Source organism: Scleropages formosus, chromosome 5 (assembly GCF_900964775.1).
Source record: "Scleropages formosus chromosome 5, fSclFor1.1, whole genome shotgun sequence".
NCBI lineage: Eukaryota > Metazoa > Chordata > Actinopteri > Osteoglossiformes > Osteoglossidae > Scleropages > Scleropages formosus.
This window is the reverse complement of record NC_041810.1, coordinates 34,246,640-34,268,769: the sequence shown is the minus strand read 5'-3', so window position 1 is coordinate 34,268,769 and position 22,130 is coordinate 34,246,640. Positions and strand designations below refer to the sequence as shown.

Genomic DNA, 22,130 nt, shown 5'->3' with positions numbered 1-22,130 from the left:
CAAGGGCAGCAACAAAGATGCCATCCACCACTTTGAAGGGACTACATACAGTAAGTCAGTTGTTGAAACTAGGGTACATGTTCATGAGTCCAGAATATCAGGTGTTCTTCCTAACACTGGCTGATCAGGGAGGGTGGCAAGAAGGAAGTCATTACTGAAGAATATCCACAAAAAGGTACGTCTGGAGTTTGCCACAATGTATGAGAGGGACCCACCTAGGATGTGGGAAAAGGTGGAGTCAGATGAAATTAAGATAGAGATTTTCGACCAAAATTAAAAGCGCTATGTATGGTGCAAACCTAGCACTACCCAAACCTCAAAAAACACCAACTCTACAGTGAAGTACGGTAGTGCTTACAGCATAATGTTGTGGGGGTGCTTTTCAACTGCAAGGACAGGGAATCTTGTTTAGATTGATGGTGTCACGTCCATGCCTGCATCACAATCGACAGCACCTGACGCAGATCAAGCACCAGACAATAATCAAAGCACTTTCCTTTAAAAGACCCTCCTCAGCCCCTTCACTCTCATGGAATCTCACTGAGACAACCATCCCTTTTGCACAAGGGTGGGCAATTAATTTTTCCAAGGGGCCAAATGAGAAACTGGGACTGTTGTGGAGGGCCGACCCAATAGGCTGAACTTAATTCTGATCAATACTATTTTATTGCTTCATAAAAAGCAGTGAATTGTATGGTTTTGATTAGCTGCTATGCGTAAGAATACATGTTACGATAAGGGTACAAAAATGTTGAGTAGGTTAAATGTAGCAGTAAAAAATAATAGAAAAGCAAAGCATTATACCACTATTTCATTTTATTTTTTACATACTTTTAACCTTCACAAAAACAATACTGAAAATGTGTATGCTTTGCTGTATGTTAAAGACCAGCAATTAATTGACTTTATACAAAAAGCAATAAGTGCTTTTGATGTTTTTTGGTTCTTTTTTCATGTTCAGTGAGAAAATTCCAGTCTGTCTTGGGTATGAAGAAGTGCACTGAAGTCTGGTTGAATGTCTGAGGTGGATATGTGAAGGACAGCTGACAGGTGATCATGAGTTAGAGAGGATCTGTATCTGGATTTGTTTAACTTCATCACTGAGAATGTTTGTTCACATATGTAGGTAGATCCAAAGAGAACAAACATCTTCTGAGCATGCCTCCTCATGTGTGGAAAGTTCTCCTCTTTGAGAAAAGAGTAAAAATCCAGCAGTGATACTGACTAAAAGTGCTCTGCCAGTAGTGTATCAGATTGCAGGTCAATAAATTTGAGCTGAACATCACTGGGTGTATTATCCACACTGCAGCGGGATAAAGAAAAGTGCAACAAATTATCTCCGATTCAGTGCTCATGCCTGATGAATTTAACTATTTTAGTTACAACATCGGTAACATTGGTAATTTTTAGCACTGACTTACACAATACCTCCTGATATAATACAATGTAAAAATACCAATTTCTGGGTTCATTTCAGTCACTTTATCCTGCATCTGCTTCAAATGTCCAACATTTTCCCCATCAGATTTGGACAACCATCCGTTGTAACACCTGCCAGTTTGTCCAATTTCAGTCCCAGCTTGTCCAAGTATGCATTTTACCTCCATGAACAAATCACTCCCTGCCTGTCGTCGTCCCTTTCATTGACTGCATTGCTGCAAGCTCCTCCGTAATCTTAAACTCTCCTTCGTTATCCCACATACAAAGACGAGTAACTGGGCTGTGTTGCGGACATCGCAGCTCTCATCAAAGCCAAGGAGAAATAGTCAAAATTGTCCGCTTTGTTTTGCAGCTGAAGCTTCAGATTTCCCGCGACCGAAGTCCTCAATCCTTTTTATTACGGCACACACACACATACATAAACTGAAAAAAAATTGCCGTTGCTTTCAAAATAAAAGCAATGCAGTTGTATTCTGTGCATGGCGTACACTTATTTACATTTGAGTTCTAATTTCCGATTTATCTCCCGCGGGACGGACAGGGACAGCCAAAGGGGCGGATGTGGCCTGGGGGCCGTAAAATACCCAGGTCTGCTTTTGCGCCTATGTCCCATTCTTCTTCGTTCCTAGCTCCTATTCTTCATTCCCCAGCTTCTGACCAATCGCCTTGTCTCCTGACTATATCCATGGATCCTCGCTCCCACTCTGAACACCGATTGCCCCACTCTTCGCCCATCCCCAGCAATGAGAACTCGCCTGACCCCTTGGTTCCAGACAAACGATCCTGCACTTGGGTCCAGCTGTCCCCGCATCCTTGGTTCCATGTGACAGATGGAAGTATGGACAGGAATAAATACAGGCAAATACTGGTAGAGAAGCTGTTGCAATCAGCTCAGAAACTGAGGCTTTGGAGAAGGTTCACCTTACAAGAAGAAAATAATCCCAAGCACAAGACTAAGGCAACACTGGAGTGGTTCAAAAACAAAAAGTGAATGTCCTTAAGCGGTCTACTCAAAGTCCTGATTTCAACCAAACTGAGAATGTGTGGCGGCACCTTTAGAAAGTTATAGCCTAGAAGCACCATCCAAATAACCCGAATGGTTTGCAGAAAATCTTCCAGGAAGAACAGGATAAAATCACTCCTGGTTGGCATGCAAAACTGGTTCAGATTTACCCCTAAGGATGTAAGGCTGTTATTGCGGCTCTACTAAATATTAACATGTGGTGGATGAATACTTACACAAACAGTTTTTTTTTTTTCCAGTTTTTAAATTTATATATATACACATAGATAGATAGAATGGTGAATAAACTTTAGAAACAGCTCCATAGTTGCTTCTACAACCACGCATTGGATTTTTAAAAGTTTCTCAGACATACACTCAATTCAAAAGCTTCTCAGGCATGAGAAAAATTCAGAAAAAGACTTTCATGGATATGTGTACAGTTCAGAAAATCTTCCTGAAGGCAATTTAACATTAAATTTTTAAATAATTATTTCCTGGAAAAATCAAAAGAAATAATTAAATAAGTAATGTCTTTCATCTCTTTTGAATTTTGGTCAGTTTTCAGTAACTGTTTGGTCAGTTTTTAGTTTCTAAGTTGAGTCTATTGTAAAATATTACTGTAATGATTATTAATCATTTTTAACTGGCTTTAAAGGAATTTTGTAATAAATGTTTTGAGACCGGGGGCGCGGTGGTGCAGTGGGTTGGACCGGGTCCTGCTCTCTGGTGGGTCTGGGGTTCGAGTCCCGCTTGGGGTGCCTTGCGATGGACTGGTGTCCCGTCCTGGGTGTGTCCCCTCTCCCTCCAGCCTTACGCCCTGAGTTGCTGGGTTGGGCTCCGGATCCCCGCAACCCTGTATGGGACAAGCGGTTCAGAAAGTGTGTGTGTGTGTGTTCAGACCAGGTATTTCACTTACTGTTGTCATCAAGAACTGGAATACTTCATGAACAAGTAGTTAATGTAGTAAAATGTATATCTGTCTGCAACTGTAGCCTTTTTGTTTTTACTAGGATTTTGGAAATTTATTTAAATAAGAATAATTAATCACATTCCCTAATCTTTGAGTTGCACATCATAATCTGCCATCAAGTCTGAATGCCAGCAAGCTACTTCCCCTGAATTACCCACATACTTACTGGGTAGGCTGTGTCTTATGGTTTACAAAATTTCAAAATGGTTAGAAAGAAAGTTTACTACATTACTGTTTCTGAAACTTCCATATGGTGAGTGTTACTTTGTTTTTTCAGAACCCCTGAAGGCAATGGTGAGTTCTTTGAGCGTATGAAGAATATTCTCCATAAACAGGAGGACATGCATTGTGCTGTTGATGCTGAGGTAAATTGATCACATCTATTGAAATGTATGGGTATACCACGCCTGCCTGGGTTAAAATACACAGATTGGATGAACTAAAATAAGGTTGAGGCACAAAATTGATGAGAAATTCAGGCATAGCCCAAATATGGATTTCAAAATATTTAGTGCACTTCTTTGCTATTAGTTTATTACTGTAACTGTAACTTGTTTTTGTATTATCTCAGTTAAGCTCCCTGAAATAACATGCTAGTAAGGACATAGTACAAAAATGCAATGATTTGAGCTGAAATTTCATTAGGTGACCTTGTAGGTCAGCAATGTAGCTGTTGCTGCTCTCTGTGATTGTTATTGGTTCCCAGAAGTTGTGTTATTGCTCATATGAAGCTCATATGAACAAAAAGTGTCAATAATGTACTCTCTCATGATCTTGTGTTGATTTTCTCTGTTGTGTTGTGATCTGGTGGACATGTATAATACCATCAGATATGCAGCATGAGAAAAAAATTTCTCTTCTTGCAGGCCGGGGATGTCTGTACTGTAGCCCCTCCACCTGAGAGTCTAGAGCAAGTTTGTGTTCCAGAGAGAATGAGCAGGAGTGAGGTAAGAGTACCTCCTACAGCAGTCACACCGTAACCATTTTTTAATATTATTTTAAATTTTAAAAGGATGCATTTGTTCACTAAATCCCCCAACACATTGTTCACAAAAGCCTGGAGAACAAAGGGGGCATTTGCTAACCCAAATGGCATCACCAGGTATTCATAGTGACCCAGGGCGGTGCTAAAAGCCGTCTTCAATTCGTCCACCCTCTCTAATGTGGATCAGGTTATAAGCAGTACGCAGGCTCAACTTAGTGAACAACCACGCTACATGGACTTGCTCTAATGCCACAGTGATCAAAGGTAAGCGATGTGGATATTTTACTGTTATTTCATTAAGATCACGGTAGTCAATGCAATGGCACAAACCCCCATTTTGCTTCCCTATAAAAATAATCAGCAGCTGAAGTCGGTGAGGTAGATGGTCAATAATGCCTGAAGCCAGTGCCTCAGTTACATATTCTTCAATGGCCCTCTGCTTGGGTAGCGACAATAGAGAAACAAGGCCTCTTGGAGGAGAGATCCCCATGAGGAGTCTATGGCACAGTCCCACAGCCGATGTGGGGGAAGGGCAGATGCTCTTGTCTTACTAAAGACCTCCGTGAGGTTTTTATTATTCTCCAGCACAACCAGAGGCTCTGCAGACTCAGGCTTTCAATAGAGCTGGCTCTACAAACCAGTGCTAAACAGGAGGCAGCAGGCTGTGCAGACTTATGGCTTTCAATAAAGATAGCTCTATAGGGCAGTGCTAAACAGGAGGCAGCACACTGAGCTCCCCAAGACTCAAGCACCCCAGTGCTCCAGGATAATTCCAGGTCGTGTTGAGCCAACCAGGTACACCCCAGGGTAACGGGGCCATCAGGGGACTTAATGAGGAGAAAGAGAGGTTCTCCTTGTGACAAGCCCCTACCTGGAGTCCCACTGACTCAGTGTGGAACGCCATTGCTCCGTTCCCCAGTGGCTGCCCATCATGTGCACTGAGCTGTAATGTTACATCACATTCACAGGTGGGAATACTGTGCAAGTTAGCAAAAGCTGTGTCCAAAAAACAACTAGCCACAACATTTGTGCAGTTTCCCAGTTGACCCCTCTCACAGGACAATCGGAACTGTGATCTGTGAGGCCAGATAAGAGGGGTCACTGACCTGTTACTGTGCTTGGGGATTCCTGTGGAGGGTCGCCCAGGGAATGCTGTCCGGAAGTGGCCGAGAAAACCTCAGTAGAGGCAAAGGCCCTCCTGAAGCTGCTGTTGTCTCTCAGCTGGAGTCAGGTGTCCTGGGCCAATCTGCATTGGTTTTGGGGTGTCTAAAATAGGTCCAGAGTCCACTGGGACCTGCCAGGGGCATCGAGTCATGTTGTGCAGGGTAATGGTATTCTCTATAAACTGGTCCAAGATCTCATCATCAGCTCAGTAGGCTAGCTCGGCTTGGATTAACGGGTTCAGGCCTTACTGAAAGCACGCCCCATTCTACTGGGTCTCGGTGTCAAGGGTCCAGAACTGAAGAGCATTATCAGCAACGGACAAGCTGCCCTGTTGCAGAGTCAGCAGACGACTGTGGCCATCTTTCCGGTGGTCAAAGACTGCTTCGAATTGCTATTTGAATTATTATAAGGTGTGGGCATGTGATGATTCTGAACTGCCGTAGGCCATTCTAGGGCTGGGCCAGTCAGCAGTGCCACAAGGTAGATCACACGGATGTAATTTGTGTGGTAAACATGCAGCAGGCTGGAGAAAATCTGTTCACATTGCAGCAGGAAGCCCTGGCACTTCTCCGGATTGCTGTTATAGCGCATGGGTGTGGCACGCTGAATGCCCATTGCCAGGAATGTGGCGGTGCCTGACGCTGATGCAGGAGTTGCTGCAGGGACAGCAGCATCCACCCCTTTGGTTCCCAGGTTTTGCTCCTCATGGAGCAAACTCAGAACCTCCTGCATGGAATCTGACAGCTGTTGTAACATCTGCTCATGTGAGTTGAGAAGCGCTCCTTGGGTGGAGATGGCATGTCGCAGGTGTTCGATCTCTGCTGGATCCATGTTAAATGGAAAAATATTCTCTCACGGACAGAGAGCCGACATGCAGGATGGTGGACCCAAGCACAGGATCTTTATGGTGAGCTGGAGGAACAAGGCAAATATCGTGTTTGGGGACAGGCAAAGGGTCAGGTCAATCGGCACACATTGTTCAGGGATGTGATTTCAAGGATGTGGTCATGAAGGATAAAGTGATGGGTCAGTCCTGTGGGAGTTTTGGAGCAGGGCAGAGGAGCAGGGAGGAAAGGAGTGAGGAGCGAGGACAGGGTTCAGGATGCTGGTGTGCGCAGAGAGGATGGTTGTCTCTAGTGACAAAGACAGGAAGGCAGTTGTTCGGTGCCTTATGTCCTCCTGTCCTGAATAGTTTCACATGTCCTCATTAAGGGTGTGGTGGATGGAATAACACAATGTAAGATACTACACTGCAAAAAAAATCCTACAGTCATTCACCGTTCTATACACTAGAGCAATGTCACACACACTACGGTTAATTAGGAGTCAACAGTTCACCAAAACACGACTTTGGACTCTGGGAGGAAACAAGCAAATCGAAATGAACATGAGGAAAAAATGCAAACTGCACAAAGACTGTGTCAGGATTTACAGCCATGTCTGAACCCATAGCCAGCGAACTGTGAGGCAGCAGTGCTATCCACTGTCCCACTGTGTCACCAAAGCTAATATGGGGATAACATGCAAACTGTACACAGACTGAGCCAGATTTAAACCCACATCCTTTAACATGAACTTCACTATTGTTTGAATTCTATGGACAGGAAATAATCCCCAGTATCTGCTTTCATTAAATGAAAGCATAATTTTATACTGTATACCATTCTGCCATTATACTGAATTTCACAAATCCAGATTTCAGGGATATATACCATTCGTCCTGGTATTACATTTACATTTATTCATTTAGCAGATGCTTTTCTCCAAAGCGATATACATCTAATAGAAGATACAATTTGTGCATTACCTTAGGGGACCGAGACATAGCTGCAGATGTGTGATTCTTAAGTACAATTTGTTTCTTTCACCATATGCACCGATTGTCATCACACAAGTAGATGCATAAAACTTTACCAGAATATCAACGATTCCTAATCACCTTCATCCATCCATCCATCCATCCATCTTCCTACGCTTTTATCCGGGGCCGAGTCGCGGGGGCAGCAGTCCGAGCAGAGTCCTCCAGACTTCCCTCTCCCCGCACACCTCCTCCAGTTCCTCTGAGGGAACCCCAAGGCGTTCCCAGGCCAGCCGGGAGACATAGTCTCTCCAACGTGTCCTGGGTCTGCCCCGAGGCCTCCTCCCAGTGGGACAAGCCCGGAACACCTCCCCAGGGAGGCGTCCAGGAGCCATCCGGAACAGATGCCCGAGCCACCTCAACTGGCTCCTCTCGATGCGGAGGAGCAGCGGCTCTACTCCGAGCTCCTCCCGGGTGACTGAGCTCCTCACCCTATCCCTAAGGGTGCGGCCAGCCACTCTGCGGAGGAAGCTCATTTCTGCCGCTTGTATCCGTGATCTCATTCTTTCGGTCATGATCCGGAGTTCATGACCATAGGTGAGGGTAGGAATGTAGATCGACCGGTAAATTGAGAGCTTCGCCTTACGACTCAGCTCCCTCTTCACCACAACAGACCGGTACAATGACCGCATTACTGCGGACGCCGCACCGATCCGTCTGTCAACCTGCCGCTCCATTTTTCCCTCACTCGTGAACAAGACCCCGAGATACTCAAACTCCTTCTCCTCCACTTGAGGGAGCAACTCCCCCCTAACCCGGAGGGGGCAATCCACCTTTTTCCAACTGAGAACCATGGCCTCGGATTTGGAGGTGCTGATTCTCATCCCCGCCGCTTCGCACTCGGCTGCAAACCTCCCCAGTGCACGCTGCAAGTCTTGACTTGATGAAGCCAACAGGACCACATCGTCCACAAAAAGCAGAGACGAGATCTCGCGGCCACCAAAACAGACACCCTCCGTTCCCTGGCTGCGCCTAGAAATTCTGTCCATGAAGATAATGAACAGAATCGGTGACAAAGGGCAGCCCTGGCGGAGTCCAACATGCACCGGGAACAGGTCTGACTTACTGCCGGCAATGCAAACCAAGCTCCTGCTCCGGTCATACAGGGAACGAACAGCCCGTAGCAGCGAGCCCTGAACCCCATAATCCCGAAGTACCTCCCATTGGATGCCACGAGGGACACGGTCGAATGCCTTCTCCAGGTCCACAAAACACATATGGACTGGTTGGGCAAACTCCCATGAACCCTCCAGCACCCTAGTGAGGGTATAGAGCTGGTCCAGTGTTCCACGGCCAGGGCGAAAACCGCATTGTTCTTCCTGAATCCGAGGTTCGACCATCGGTCGGATTCTCCTTTCCAGTACCCTGGCATAGACTTTCCCAGGGAGGCTAAGGAGTGTGATCCCCTGGTAGTTGGAACACAATCTCTGGTCCCCCTTCTTAAAAAGAGGGACCACCACCCCGGTCTGCCAGTCCAGAGGCACCGTTCCTGAACTCCACGCGATGCTGCAGAGGCGTGTCAGCCAAGACAGCCCCACAACATCCAGAGACTTGAGAAACTCGGGGCGGATCTCATCCACCCCCGGAGCCTTGCCACCGAGGAGTTTTTTGACTACCTCAGCAACTTCAGCCAGGGTAATGGACGAGTCCCCCTCCAAGTCCCCAGCCTCAGCTTCCTCTACGGAAGGCGTGTCGGAGGGATTGAGGAGATCCTCAAAGTACTCCTTCCACCGCCCGAGGACATCCTCAGTTGAGGTCAGCAGCGAACCACTTCCACTGTAAACAGTGTTGGCGGAACACTGCTTCTCCCTTCTGAGTCGCCGGACGGTTTGCCAGAATCTCTTTGAGGCCGACCGAAGGTCTTCTTCCATGGCCTCACCAAACTCTTCCCAAGCCCGAGTTTTTGCCGCGACGACTGCCAGAGCCGCGCTCCGTTTGGCCCGTCGGTACCCGTCAGCTGCTTCAGGAGTCCCATGAGCCAGCCAGGCCCTATAGAACTCCTTCTTCAGCTTGACAGCATCCCTTACTTCCGGTGTCCACCACCGTGTTTGGGGATTGCCGCCGCGACAGGCGCCGGAGACCTTATGGCCGCAGCTCCGAATCGCCTCCCCGACAATGGAGGCGCGGAACATAGTCCATTCAGACTCGATGTCCCCCACCTCCCTCGGGACCTGGTTGAAGCTCTGTCGGAGGTAGGAGTTGAAGACCTCTCTGACAGGGGCCTCCGCCAAACGTTCCCAACAGACCCTCACTATGCGTTTGGGCCTGCCAGGTCTGTCCAGCTTTTTCCCCCGCCATCGAATCCAACTCACCACCAGGTGGTGATCAGTTGACAGCTCAGCCCCTCTCTTCACCCGAGTGTCCAAGACATATGGCCGAAGGTCAGAAGAAACGACTACAAAGTCGATCATCGACCTCCGACCTAGGGTGTCCTGGTGCCAAGTGCACTGATGGACACCCTTATGCATGAACATGGTGTTCGTTATGGATAAACCGCGACTAGCACAGAAATCCAATAACAACTCACCGCTCGGGTTCAGATCAGGGAGGCCGTTCCTCCCAATCACGCCCCTCCAGGTATCACTGTCGCTGCCCACGTGGGCGTTAAAGTCCCCCAGTAGAACAACAGAGTCCCCAGTGGGAGCACTTTCCAGCACGCCCTCCAGGAACTCCAAGAAGGCCGGGTACTCTACACTGCCACTAGGCGCATAAGCACAAACGACAGTGAGAGACCGTTCCCTGACCCGAAGGCGCAAGGAGATGACCCTCTCATTCACCGGGGTAGACTCCAACACATGGCGGCTGAACTGGGGGGCTATTAATAAGCCCACACCCGCCCGCCGCCTCTCACCCTGGGCAACGCCAGAATAGTGGAGAGTCCACCCTCGATCGAGTAGAGTGGTTCCAGAACCCAAGCTGTGAGTGGAAGTGAGCCCGACTATATCTAGACGGTATCTCTCAACTTCCCGCACCAGCTCAGGCTCCTTCCCCGCCAGTGAGGTGACATTCCAAGTCCCAAAAGCCAGAGTTGGCGCCCGAGGTTTCGGTCGGCTGGGCACTCGGCCCCGACCACCACCCAAATCACAATGCACCGGCCCCTTACGGTCTCTCCAACAGGTGGTGAGCCCACCGAAGAGCAGCTCCATGTCATGGCTTCGGGCTGAGCCCAGCCAGGCCCTGTGGGCATAGACCTGGCCACCAGGCGCTCACATGCGAGCCCCCCCCCCCCAGGCCTGGCTCCAGGGTGGGGCCCCGGTGACCCCATACCGGGCGGGGTAAACGAAAGTCTTGATTTTTTCTTCATAAGGGGTTTTTGAATCACCTTCATACTAGTTTTTTTTTTTTTAGAGAGATGCATATAAACATTTACTTTACATTGCAAGAGTAGCTGTATAAAGGATTGATCCGAGTACGATCATGAACAATTTATACCTTACCTGAACTTAAGACATCATGGGCAAACTGAGTCTGGAAGAGATGACTTTTAAGACCCTCTTCAAATGTGGACAAAGATTCAGCTGTCCGAGCAAGAGGGGGGAGGTCGTTCCACCACAACGGAGTCAGAACTGAGAACCTCCATGGTTTACCTTTCGTGCATGGGACCACCAAGCGGCCAGATGTGCAAGAGCATAGCAGTTTGGTTGGGGTGTAGCGAATGATCAAGTCTTCTAGATAGCTGGGAGCAGTTTTACTGATGCATTTGTAGGCCATAACAAGGGTCATAAATTTGATCCAGCCAGATATGGGAAGCCAGTGCATAGAAACAAGTAGAGGAGATACATGTGAACGCTTTAGCAATTCAAATACAACTTGGGCAGCAGCGTTCTGTATATGCTGTAGAGGTTTGATGGTAATAGAAGGAAAGTCAGACAGGAGAAGTGGCAGTAGTCAAGATGGGATGTTACAATGGCCTGGACAAATAGTTGTGCAGAGTCGGTTATGAGGTAAGGATGGATCCCACAGATGTTATGCAGGTTGTATCTGCAGGTCTGGGTTGTAGCTTCGATGTGCTGAGAGAAAGATAGACTTGAGTCAATCATCACTCCCAGACTCTGCTGAGAAGGTAGGCAAAATGAATCAGTTGTCCCGTTTGATCGAGAAATCATGACAGGAAGACAGACCAGGTTGGAGGTGTAGGATCTCTGTTTTGGAGAGGTTGAGTTCTAGGTGGTGATCAAACATCCATGCAGAGATTTGCTGACAGGGAGGCAGCAGTGCGTGCAAAAATGTCTGATGTTCCAGGTGGAAAGGAGAGGAAGGGCTGGGTATCATGAGTGTAGCAGTGGTATTTGAATCCATGGGAGCCAATGACAGGGCCAAGGGAGGAGGTGTAAATCGAGAAGGGCAGAGGAGCCAGTACCAAGCCCTTTGGGGTACTAGTTGAGAGAGGCAGAGGAGAAGAACGGGAGCTCCGCCAAACCACTTGATGGGATTCGTCAGATAGGTAGGACTCAAACCGTCTTAGTGCTGCTGCTTTGATCCAAAGCTGACTAAGAGAGGAGAGTAGAATCCGGTGGTCAACAGTGTCGAATGCTGCAGACAGATCGAGGAAGATGAGCAGAGGGAGGGGACTGTACCTGCCTGGAGAGCATCAGACATCCCAGGAATGCCGTCTGCATGGTGTGACCAACTTTGAATCCAGACTGATATCCATCAAGGAGATGGTTCCGGGTGAGGAATTCAGAAAGTTTATCACAGGCCGCTCATTCTAGAGTTTTAGACAGAAAGGGGAGGAGAGAAACTGGCCTATAGTTTTGGACCAAATTAGGATCCAGAGAGGGTTTTTTTCAAGGTGAAATGAGAGCCGTTTTGAAGGCAGATGGGAAGCAACCAGAGGAGAGTGAGGAGTTGATGATCTTACCAATAAGGTAGTGGGTCTGTGTGATATCAAGAGGTTGGAAACTTCAGACTGTGGGAGTGGCTGGAATTTGGAGAGCATGTCTTCGCTGGGAAATTCAGCGCGAACAGGGCAGGGTGATGCTGAGAACTTGTTCATGATTGCATTGACTTTGTCTCTGAAAAACAAAGCAAAGTCATCAGCAGTGAGAGAAGAAGGAGGAGGTGGCAGCGGAGGACACAGTAGGGATGAGAACGTGCAGCAGAAGAAATGCAGCTACTTGTGTGATGAACATTGATGCATACAGTTGAAAGAAACTAACTTTATTTAAGAAACACGTCTGCAACTATGTCTCTCTTTCTTCTAATGTAATGCACAAATCTCGGAGATGTATGTTGCTTTGGAGAAAAGCATCAGCTAAATGAATAAATGTAAATGTTAATGTAAGGTAGCGAAGAGTCTGTGTGGGTTTTTTAGATGCTGTATTTTATAAAGACTGTCTCCAGTTTTCCAAAATCTTTAGCCTGTGTAACAATTCTGGTGTGAAATGTCTGCAACCTTATTAAGAAACTCAGCTGATATAGTGTCCTGTTGATGGTGATCAGGTGCAGGTTTGCCTTTTCATGCTTTTATTGGGTTAGATCTACTTCCATGGGGTGTGTCATAAGGATAGTGTTTTTATGGATGTATGTTATAGTTCATATTTAAGCGAAAGAAAATACACCTGTTTCTAACATAAAAATGAATTTGTTCTGTGAAATGACCATGTTTGGCAAATTCCTATTGTGAAGGGGTCAAATTACCAGTACTTGTTATTGAAAGAAAATAGTTAGCTCCCATGTGAAAAGTAGGTGACATAATATTAATTCAAATGCTTAAATAAATAGTTTTTTATGTATGGCAATGCTTACACTACAATGTTTATATCTAGCTTATCTTTTAATTTTATCTTGCTATTCACACACAGTCCGAAACCACTTGTCCCGCAGTGAACCTGAGCCTAACCCAGCAACACAAGGTGCAGGGCTGGGGAGAGGGGGACATACTCTGGACAGGTCACCAGTCCGTCACAAGGTCCCCCAAGCTGGACTCGAACCCCAGACCTGCCTGAGAGCAGACACAGGCCAAACCCACCATGCCACTGCACCTCCCTATTGTTATTCATTTCTTCATTATTACTAATCATTTATCAATTGCAGGATCTAGTATCTATCAAAGAGGCATTAGCTGTGAGACTGGATATTGCTTAGATAGAAACATTTTGATAATTTGACACAGTATGATATGAAAAATAAAGTCCACAAAATGAATATGTATTTCTCTTTGTGAATAATACAGGCACTATACATTAGAGGAACTGCATAGAGTTTTATGTTAAATTTGATTGTAAGATTGAAGCTTTATTTACGTTATGCAAGAATATTCATATTATAAATGCTGCTTTGTTTTGGCTGATTTAAATAAGCAAGTGAATAGTTGCATATTTGTTGTTTACTTGTATAAGGATTCAGAAAGGCCAGGTTTGAATCTCACTCCTGGTGTAGCACCCCAAATCAATGTACTTACCATGAGTTGTTCCTGACTGGTTAATTGTTTGTGCAGAGCAAAATACTATTTGTGTAAGTAAAATGACTGCAGAATGGCCAGAAGTACCATTGTATTTAATGAAATACAGATTTTCAGGACTGTATTACTTTTAGATACCAGGAGATTATTCTGCCGCATGTTTCTGTATTTTATGTGTGTGTGTTTTCAGTGACCCTTATTTTTTCCAGCTGGATCTTTTGTATGAAGAAGTGGTCTACACCCTGGTGAACAGGGCTGGTATGCCCTCTCCGGACCATGTAACCAATGAAGCAGAACTATTCAGTTATATACAGAGGGTACCAGCTTTCTTTCTAACCTGATTTCTTCGCCTTCCCCTTTAAGAAATGGCTGCAGCTTTTCTTTTATTGTATTCTGAGTAGAACCTAAAAGAATCAAAGTTATTTATTCACAGCAGTGCACTGGGTAACAATAAACATTTCTGAAACACAATAAAAAATAGGCATGCTTTAATGCATCTGGTTCTGATTGCAGGCGTTGTGTTCTCATTAGTGTGGACACAGATGAGAAGAGCCTAGCAAAATAAAAAACTGGGTATTTTGGGCCATTAGAGAAATGTGTAGATGTGTTTCAGAAACCGTGAAGGAATAAAGTAAGCTCTAAAGTTATCATCAGGGTTCAGAGGGCCATCTGCAGGCCTTCAGATGTTTAGATGGCTCTTCAGCCTGCTGCTCACCCAACCTGTAGATTACAGACACACGGATGTTGAACATAGCAATTTTCTTTCTTTTCATGGCTTTTCGTTGTGTTGGGAATGACAACATTATTTTTGTGTTCCCTGATACATGAAGAGTAAGCTACTTTATTCATGAAAAGGACGTGGTTCAGTCCATTTGCTTATGATCCTTATGCAGTGAACAATTCTTTTTCTTGGTCTCATAGGTGTTTGATATAGGTGTAGAAGAAAAGGACATTATTCAGCAGAAAGTGAAAGAATCAAAGGTGAGGATTCCACACTGCTGGTTTCTCTGTGTTTTCTCCTTTCCCTCATAATATATAGGGCCAGTCCAGATTATTGTTTTACATGAGTGTACACTCATCGTTTCTTGGGCTACCAGATGATCAAGAGTTCTTATTTGCAGTTTTGTTCTGTGCTGGACATTCGTTTCTTTCAAACACTGACAGAGAAAAGTTCAAATGTCCCCTATGAAGGATAATGAAGCCATCAACTATTATTATTCACACGCTCAAAAAGTCTGCAAGACATATATGAAGTAGTTTCTTTTTGTGGTAACAAGTAACTATTTGTGCAGTGAATGTCAGGCTGAAAGAAACCCCACCTGCTCTCCATCATCCTGTTTTAAAAGCCTGACAAATGAACGAAAATACTGTGACTGCTGTTGCTAACTTTTATGGGCACAGCAAGTCTGATTTAAAATTGCAGAAATGCATGTTAGATTTATGACACAGAGAAATTATTAGAAACTATTTCAGTGATCAGTCCAAATAGATTCTAATTAACCCTTATTGGAGATACAGCTATATAAATGCTTCATCTGTCTTTTTCGGCATAGATTGAAATTATGATAGAAATGATGGTTCTGTCATTATTCCCTGATTTGTCTTATCCTTTCTTACTGTTCTGTGTTTATTACAGAGAGCGTGTTTCTCATTGAGAGTGTCTGTTATGAAAGGGAGAAATCTCCTGGCCAAAGATGCTAATGGTGAGATGTTTTAGGGATCTACCAGCAGAAAAACTTAGGTTATCTGCATGTACTATATAAACATAAGAATACCAGTATGGTAAAACAAGAAAATTATCAGCTGTCAACAATTTGATCTATAACAACAGTGTAAGAGGAGCATGGAGACATTTTGCTCTCATAGCTTGCAGCTATGTGTGTAATGCCATATGGTGACTGATAACTGACATTTGAATTTATCTGATGGGACAGCGTCAACGTGCTTTTTGTGTTAATGAATATTTCATAAATGTATGAATAAAATTCATGTGAACTGGACTTAGTTGCATCCCTCATTAAGGTCAACAGATGTAGAAGAAAATGCCAACCTCTACAAATGAGGAAACAAATTAGGTTGTCTGTGCTTCATACTGTATTATCTCAGTGGTAATACTGCAGAATTTTGTTCTTAAAGAAATCATTTTCATTTTCCCTCGAAATCTGATAAAGCTGAAGTTAAGTAAGTGAGCAATGGAAAGAGAAGTTAAACATTGTTATATTATGTATCTTGGGACCGTTTAGGATACAGTGACCCCTACTGCATGCTTGGAATTTTGCTGGGACAGAGTCCCAGGGATATTGAGGAGAGGAAGGAGAGGAAGTTCAGTTTTCGCAAGAAGAAGGACAAGCTTGAGAAGCGACCCAGTGTCAGGGAGGTGCTGGCAGCCAAGTGCATTCAGGTCACAGAAGTCAAACCTCAGACACTCAATCCTGTCTGGAATGAGCATTTTATTTTGTGAGTAATACTGGATTGGTTTTAAATGTCATGAGTAGCTAGATCCCCAAAAACATTATGGTTGCAATAAAATACAATTACTTCTGTTAGTTAGAGCTTTAAATAAAAGATTGGCACTAATTATCTGCCCTCTAATAATGCTACATATTTGTGATGTAATTTAAAATTTTAATTTCTTAAAGAATTACATTTTTCTTAGCCTGTTTAAAAGTCACTTACAAGCTACTGGATAGTGGATGATGTATTACAAAAAATTACTTTTATACTAAATTGACTTGTTAGATTATATATCCACTTATTTTTTGCAGTGAGATTGATGACGTTTACAGTGATCTGCTACATTTGGATATTTGGTGAGATATGACAACTTGAACTGAACAACTGTGCACCATCTTTGATCAACATGTCAACATCTGTGCCCAGCCCCCATCTTCAGCACTCAAAGTAAACCTAGAGTAATATTGTGGAACTACAGAATTCAGCTTTCATCAGCATTGACCAGACTTGCATCTTGTGTTTGTGAGTGCTGGTGTTAATAGTGCCAGTAAGGAGAGATTATTAACACTGATACAGAAGGGAGCATAATGAAGTCGAAAAGTTGCAGGTACGTCATGGATGAGATGAACTGGTCAACATCTGAGGTGGGACAGGAGTTTGTTTTTTGTTTTCAGTGATTTTTAAATTATTTTTAATTCAATTTTAATGCAACTGAAAGCTTATAAAAATATTAACTAAAATGTCATTGTCATGCTGGAATAATGGGAGCTGGGAAGGAGGTGAATGGGATCCAATCACGGGTTCCGTTTATTAATGGACAAAGCCAAGGCGCAAGATGTGGAGCAGCAGTCAGGGACAGGCATGGGTCAGGTGATGTGCGTTCGGTGTTTCTTGGGGCAGACAAAGGGACGTAACGACAAGATGAAGCAAAGTTCAGGAGATCAGGAACTTCAGAAGGACAGGAATTGTTGGACACACAGGAGTAGCACTCACTCTAGTGAGGCTCGGCAAACAGGCGTGGAATCTCGGTCCTTTTATCCTGTGTCGCCTTGATGAGAGGCAGGTGTGGGTGAGGTGCTCATGACGGTCATTATATTCAGTTTTTATACAGAACTTCACGAGTTAAAATTGTGAGATGCATTTGTGCATTTGTACTATTAAACCTTTTGTTGATTTTAATTTAGAGCTAAAATGAGTTTAGAAATTCAAACAAAATGAAATCTACACAGCATTCATGTCTGAGTTATGTGTGTTAGGAACACTTTATGCAAAGCTAGGAATGTTGCTGTTTGTCTTCTACACCACAAAATCAGTCCTTGTAAAATACTATTTTGAAATAAGGATTTATATCACTTTTTGCCGCAGCCTGGCGTGCTATAATACTAAATATTCTTCCAATTAAGAGAAATGACACTTGCATTGTATATAATAGCACAGATGATAATGATGATCCAAAAACTGCATGTTTGTCCAGGGATCATGATGATGATGTTTCTGTGGCCGAGGCCTGCAGGAAACTCAACGAAATCAGTGGATTCAAGGGAATGGGCAGGTAGTAATTATTTCTTGACAAGAGTATTTGCAAAAAGTGGAATAATTATATCTCATTAAAGTGATTCCCCGAACTTACTGATCATGTTTAATCATTGTGGTAGAATTAAAAGTGAGTGTGGATTCTCAGACCGTCATTATTACTTTTTTGTAGATATTTTAAGCAAATTGCTAAATCCGTCAGGGCCAATGGTGCAGCAGCATCGGCAACAGAAGAGAATACAGATGACTTCCTAGGCTGCCTCAACATCCCCATTAATGTGAGGACTTTTTGAAAATGCAATACAAGCAACTGACTGCCAGTGGAATATATTTTAATGAACGTTAAAACGTTCCTGTTTTTGGATCCAGGACATTCCAGTGAATGGGTCTGACAAATGGTTCAAGCTGGAGCCCCGATCCAGAGCCTCCAAGGTGCAGGGAGAGTGCCACCTCATCCTAAGGCTCTTTACAACTCAGGTGTTGACAATGATCAGGTGGCCAGTGCAAACTATGGTTTATTATATGTATTGATTAAAAGTCACCGTATGCATTTTATAAAACATAGATCTAGGGAAGTCTTAATATTAAAATAGTTTTCTTTCCTTATTCAGAGAGACACCACATTAAGTAAGAAAGAACTGTGTACGGCCATCCATGAGAAGATTTTACGGCAGATTCTGGAGTATGAACATACTGAGATCCAGGTAAACCGTAGTTCACATTTGTTTTAGTTTTCCTAATCCAGTTTCAGTACATACTAAAAGGATATAATAGCGACAGTTTAACAATATGTATACATTTTCTCAACAGGCAGCAAATTACAACTGGGATGGGCAAGTTTCTCTCCCTGCATGGACTGTGCTCTCCCATCATGTCATGCAATTGGATCTGACACCACTTCAGCAGGCTATAATGTATGTTATTAAGAGTTTACTGCAAATCTCTACGGGGAAATTGTTTTCACTGTTAAACGTGAACCGAACTGCATAATGGACAATTGAAATCTTGCTATGAAAAACCATATATATCGCATTTCTGACAAAATAAAACTCACATTATTACTTAATATCCTCTAATTAAAATTTTATTGTATGCAGACATCTCTGATTTAAAATGGTCAGCTTACACAGCTCACCAACAAAACAAAACAAATGAGTGTCAAGTTGAACAGTTTTACATGTAATTTAGTTAAGTTGATAAATAGGTGAGACAGGCAGTTATTTTCAGTCGGGGCAGTGGCCAGGCATGAGGTAGCAAAGAGTGAAATTTTTCCCACATTTATAAAACTAACACAAACTCAAACCCATTAGTCAATGTAAACAGTTCACAGAAAGCAAATAATCTTTTGGCTCTTGAATGAAAGAACAAGAAACTTAATGACCAGTATCACAATTAAGTTTCAAGTTTATTGTCATAGGTACAAGTACCATGTACAAGTATCATGAAATTCTTTTTGAATGCTTCTCCACAGACTATGGACAAGGACAAAGACAATAGAAATACTGCACAAAACAGAACAATGACAATGACAGTGAGCAATGCAATAGCAAAAAAAATAAATAACGGTAACAATAATAACAATAATCCCAGTAGACAGCCAGAGAACTCAGAACGTGGGAATGAGCATGCTTAAAGTGATAGTGTAATTTACCAATGTACTTGGGTGGAGCAGTCCAACTCTAGTTACATTGGTGAATGTTGTATACTCTTACTGCATTGGGGTAAAAGCTGTTTCTGTACCTAGCAGCGCGGGTTCGAATAGACTTGAGCTGCTTTGTAGATGGCAGAGAAGAGAAGAGTGCAAGTGCGGGGTGACTATGATCTTTCATGATATGCATCGTCTTTCTGAGGCAGAGTGTGGTGTAGGTGTCCTCGACTGCTGGTAGCTGTGTGCCGATGATTTCCTGAACTTTTTTGACCACCCTCTGTAGGGCTTTCTTGTCCTGTATGGAGCAGCTGCCATACCAGGATGTAATACACCCTGTGAGGACGGACTCCACAGCACACCTGTAGAAAGTGGTGAGGATTGTAATGGACATCTTGGCTTTCTTCAGACGCCTGAGGAAGTGGAGGCGTTGATGGGCCTTTTTGCTGGTTGATGCTGTGTGCTCAGTCCACGTGAGTTTGACAGTGAGGGTGACCCCTAGGAATCTGAGGCTGTTGACCCTCTCTACAATGTCCCCTCCTATGGGTGCATGGACCGTATCCTGTTTCCTGAAGTCAATCACTAGCTCCTTGGTTTTACTGACATTGAGAGATGGGTTGTTGTCCTGGCACCACTCTGCCAGGAGCCTCACCTCCTCTCTGTTGGCCGTCTCATCGTTCTTGGTGATCAGACCCACAACGGTGGAACCATCAGCAAACTTTATGATGGTGTTGCACACAGTCATGTGTGAACAAGGAATACAGCACCGGGCTCAGGACGCTTCCCTGTGGAGTGCCAGTGTTGAGGATCAGTGGGGAGGAGGTATTTCTGCCAATTCGCACATGCTGGGGTCTGTTGGTGAGGAAATCCAGGATCCAATTGCACAATGCGGCACTCAGTCCCAGCCCTAGCTAGTTTCTGGATCAGCTTGGTTGGGATGACAGTGTTAAATTCCGAGCTATAGTCCACAAATAATAGCCTTGCGTAGCAGTTTTTATTGTCTAGGTGAGCCAGAGTGGTGTGAAGGGTGTGTGATATTGCATCTTCAGTGGATCTGTTGTGGTGGTAGGCAAAACTGCAGTGGGTCCAAAGCGTCTGGGATGATGTCCTTAATGTGTCCCAGCACCAGCCTCTCAAAGCATTTCATTGCAATGGGGGTCAGTGCCACTGGGCGATAGTCATTAAGGCAGCTCACTTTGTTTTTCTTAGGAACGCGGATAATGGTGGTGTTTTTGAAACAGGTGGGTACAGTTGAGCTTTTTAAGGAGGTGTTAAATATGTCCGTGAAGACAGCAGCTAGTTGCTCTCTTCATGTTTTTAAAATTCGCCCTGAAATTCTGTTCGGACCAGAAGCTTTGCAGATGTTGAAACAATTAAAAACAACTAGCAAAAAAAAAACAATGACCAATAGCACTCAGGACTTCAAAAAATGTTTCATACCATACTTTTTGAAAATTATCTCCATTCTTTCTGACCTCAGTAGTTTTCCATGTGCACTTTATTATTGTTCTTTTGAGTTCTCTTCAGTGGAGCCATCAGTCAGGGAGATGAGGGTTTGACTGAGCTTCAGTCTGCTACAATATCTTATATATTTACAGTTATAATTCTCCCTCTGTCATGTTGGGGTTCTTTAGTCCCCTCCCACAATCCGAAAAAGTGTTTCAAATGAATTGATGATTTTAAATTGCCCTAACAATGTCTATGTATGGACAAATGAGTGTGTGAATGAATACCCTGCTATGAACTGGCATCTTGCCCAGGGTATGGATTAGCTGATGCTTTATGCTTCCACAGTGCTCCAGACCACCATAGCCCAACATTGGAAAAGTGGTAATGGATCAGTAGATGGATGAGAAACTGCTAGTCACCATTCCACAGACTCCAAAGTCAACATGCACAGAGCAAGAAAAAATTGAAAAATTAAGTTTACTTAAAGTTTGTGTATCTTAAATGGTTGTTCGCTTAAAAGATCCAAATTTATTTTGATTCTTACAATTAATTTTTAAATGTATTATTATCCTCCTGGGGCCCATTCAATTTCTTTTACATTGCAATAATCAGCTCAACAAGTCAGTACAGGTCAAACCAAAATGCAATGGTGCAAGGAAATGCATCGATACCTAGAAATCACTTTGTTTCTCGCTGAGGAGCCGAATGCGTTTGCATTTATATTAAATTATGCGAGGTTAACATACTAGGAATTAATGAAGAAGGTGAAATAATTGTCGTGAGTATTATGAACAACCTAACAAATGATCACCAATGCCAATTCACAGAGTGAGAAAGTAGTGTGCACTGCATCTACCATACATACAATGGATATTACACATTCAATGTTCAGAACGGCGCAGTGGGTTGGACCGCAGTCCTGCTCTTCGGTGGGTCTGGGGTTCGAGTCCTGCTTGGGGTGCCTTGCGGCGGACTGGCGTCCCGTCCTGGGTGTGTCCCCTTCCCCTCTGGCCTTACGCCCTGTGTTGCCGGGTAGGCTCCGGTTCCCCGTGACCCCATATGGGACGAGCGGTTCTGAAAGTGTGTGTGTGTGTGTGTTCAGAACACCAAACTACAAAATCAGAAATATGTTCAGTAGATCAAATTCAACATGCTAAAATTACAAACTCCTGAATCAAGAAGGTGTTGAAAAGCTTCCAAAACAAACTGTGCAGTACAAAGTA

General features: G+C 44.0%; 1 protein-coding gene across 1 annotated transcript in view; it reads left to right on the top strand.

The window, feature by feature from the left end:
• The window catches only part of LOC108932985 (BAI1-associated protein 3-like), a 131,374-nt gene that overhangs the window by 74,530 nt on the left and 34,714 nt on the right, over positions 1–22,130 (top strand). Inside the window, exons 3-14 of the mRNA XM_018749756.2 lie at positions 3,694–3,781; positions 4,283–4,363; positions 14,036–14,143; positions 14,748–14,807; positions 15,463–15,529; positions 16,070–16,283; positions 16,592–16,636; positions 17,755–17,832; positions 17,986–18,091; positions 18,183–18,290; positions 18,425–18,517; positions 18,624–18,727. Coding sequence (XP_018605272.2) covers positions 3,694–3,781; positions 4,283–4,363; positions 14,036–14,143; positions 14,748–14,807; positions 15,463–15,529; positions 16,070–16,283; positions 16,592–16,636; positions 17,755–17,832; positions 17,986–18,091; positions 18,183–18,290; positions 18,425–18,517; positions 18,624–18,727 — 1,152 coding nt within the window. The remainder of the gene's footprint in view (positions 1–3,693; positions 3,782–4,282; positions 4,364–14,035; positions 14,144–14,747; positions 14,808–15,462; positions 15,530–16,069; positions 16,284–16,591; positions 16,637–17,754; positions 17,833–17,985; positions 18,092–18,182; positions 18,291–18,424; positions 18,518–18,623; positions 18,728–22,130) is intronic.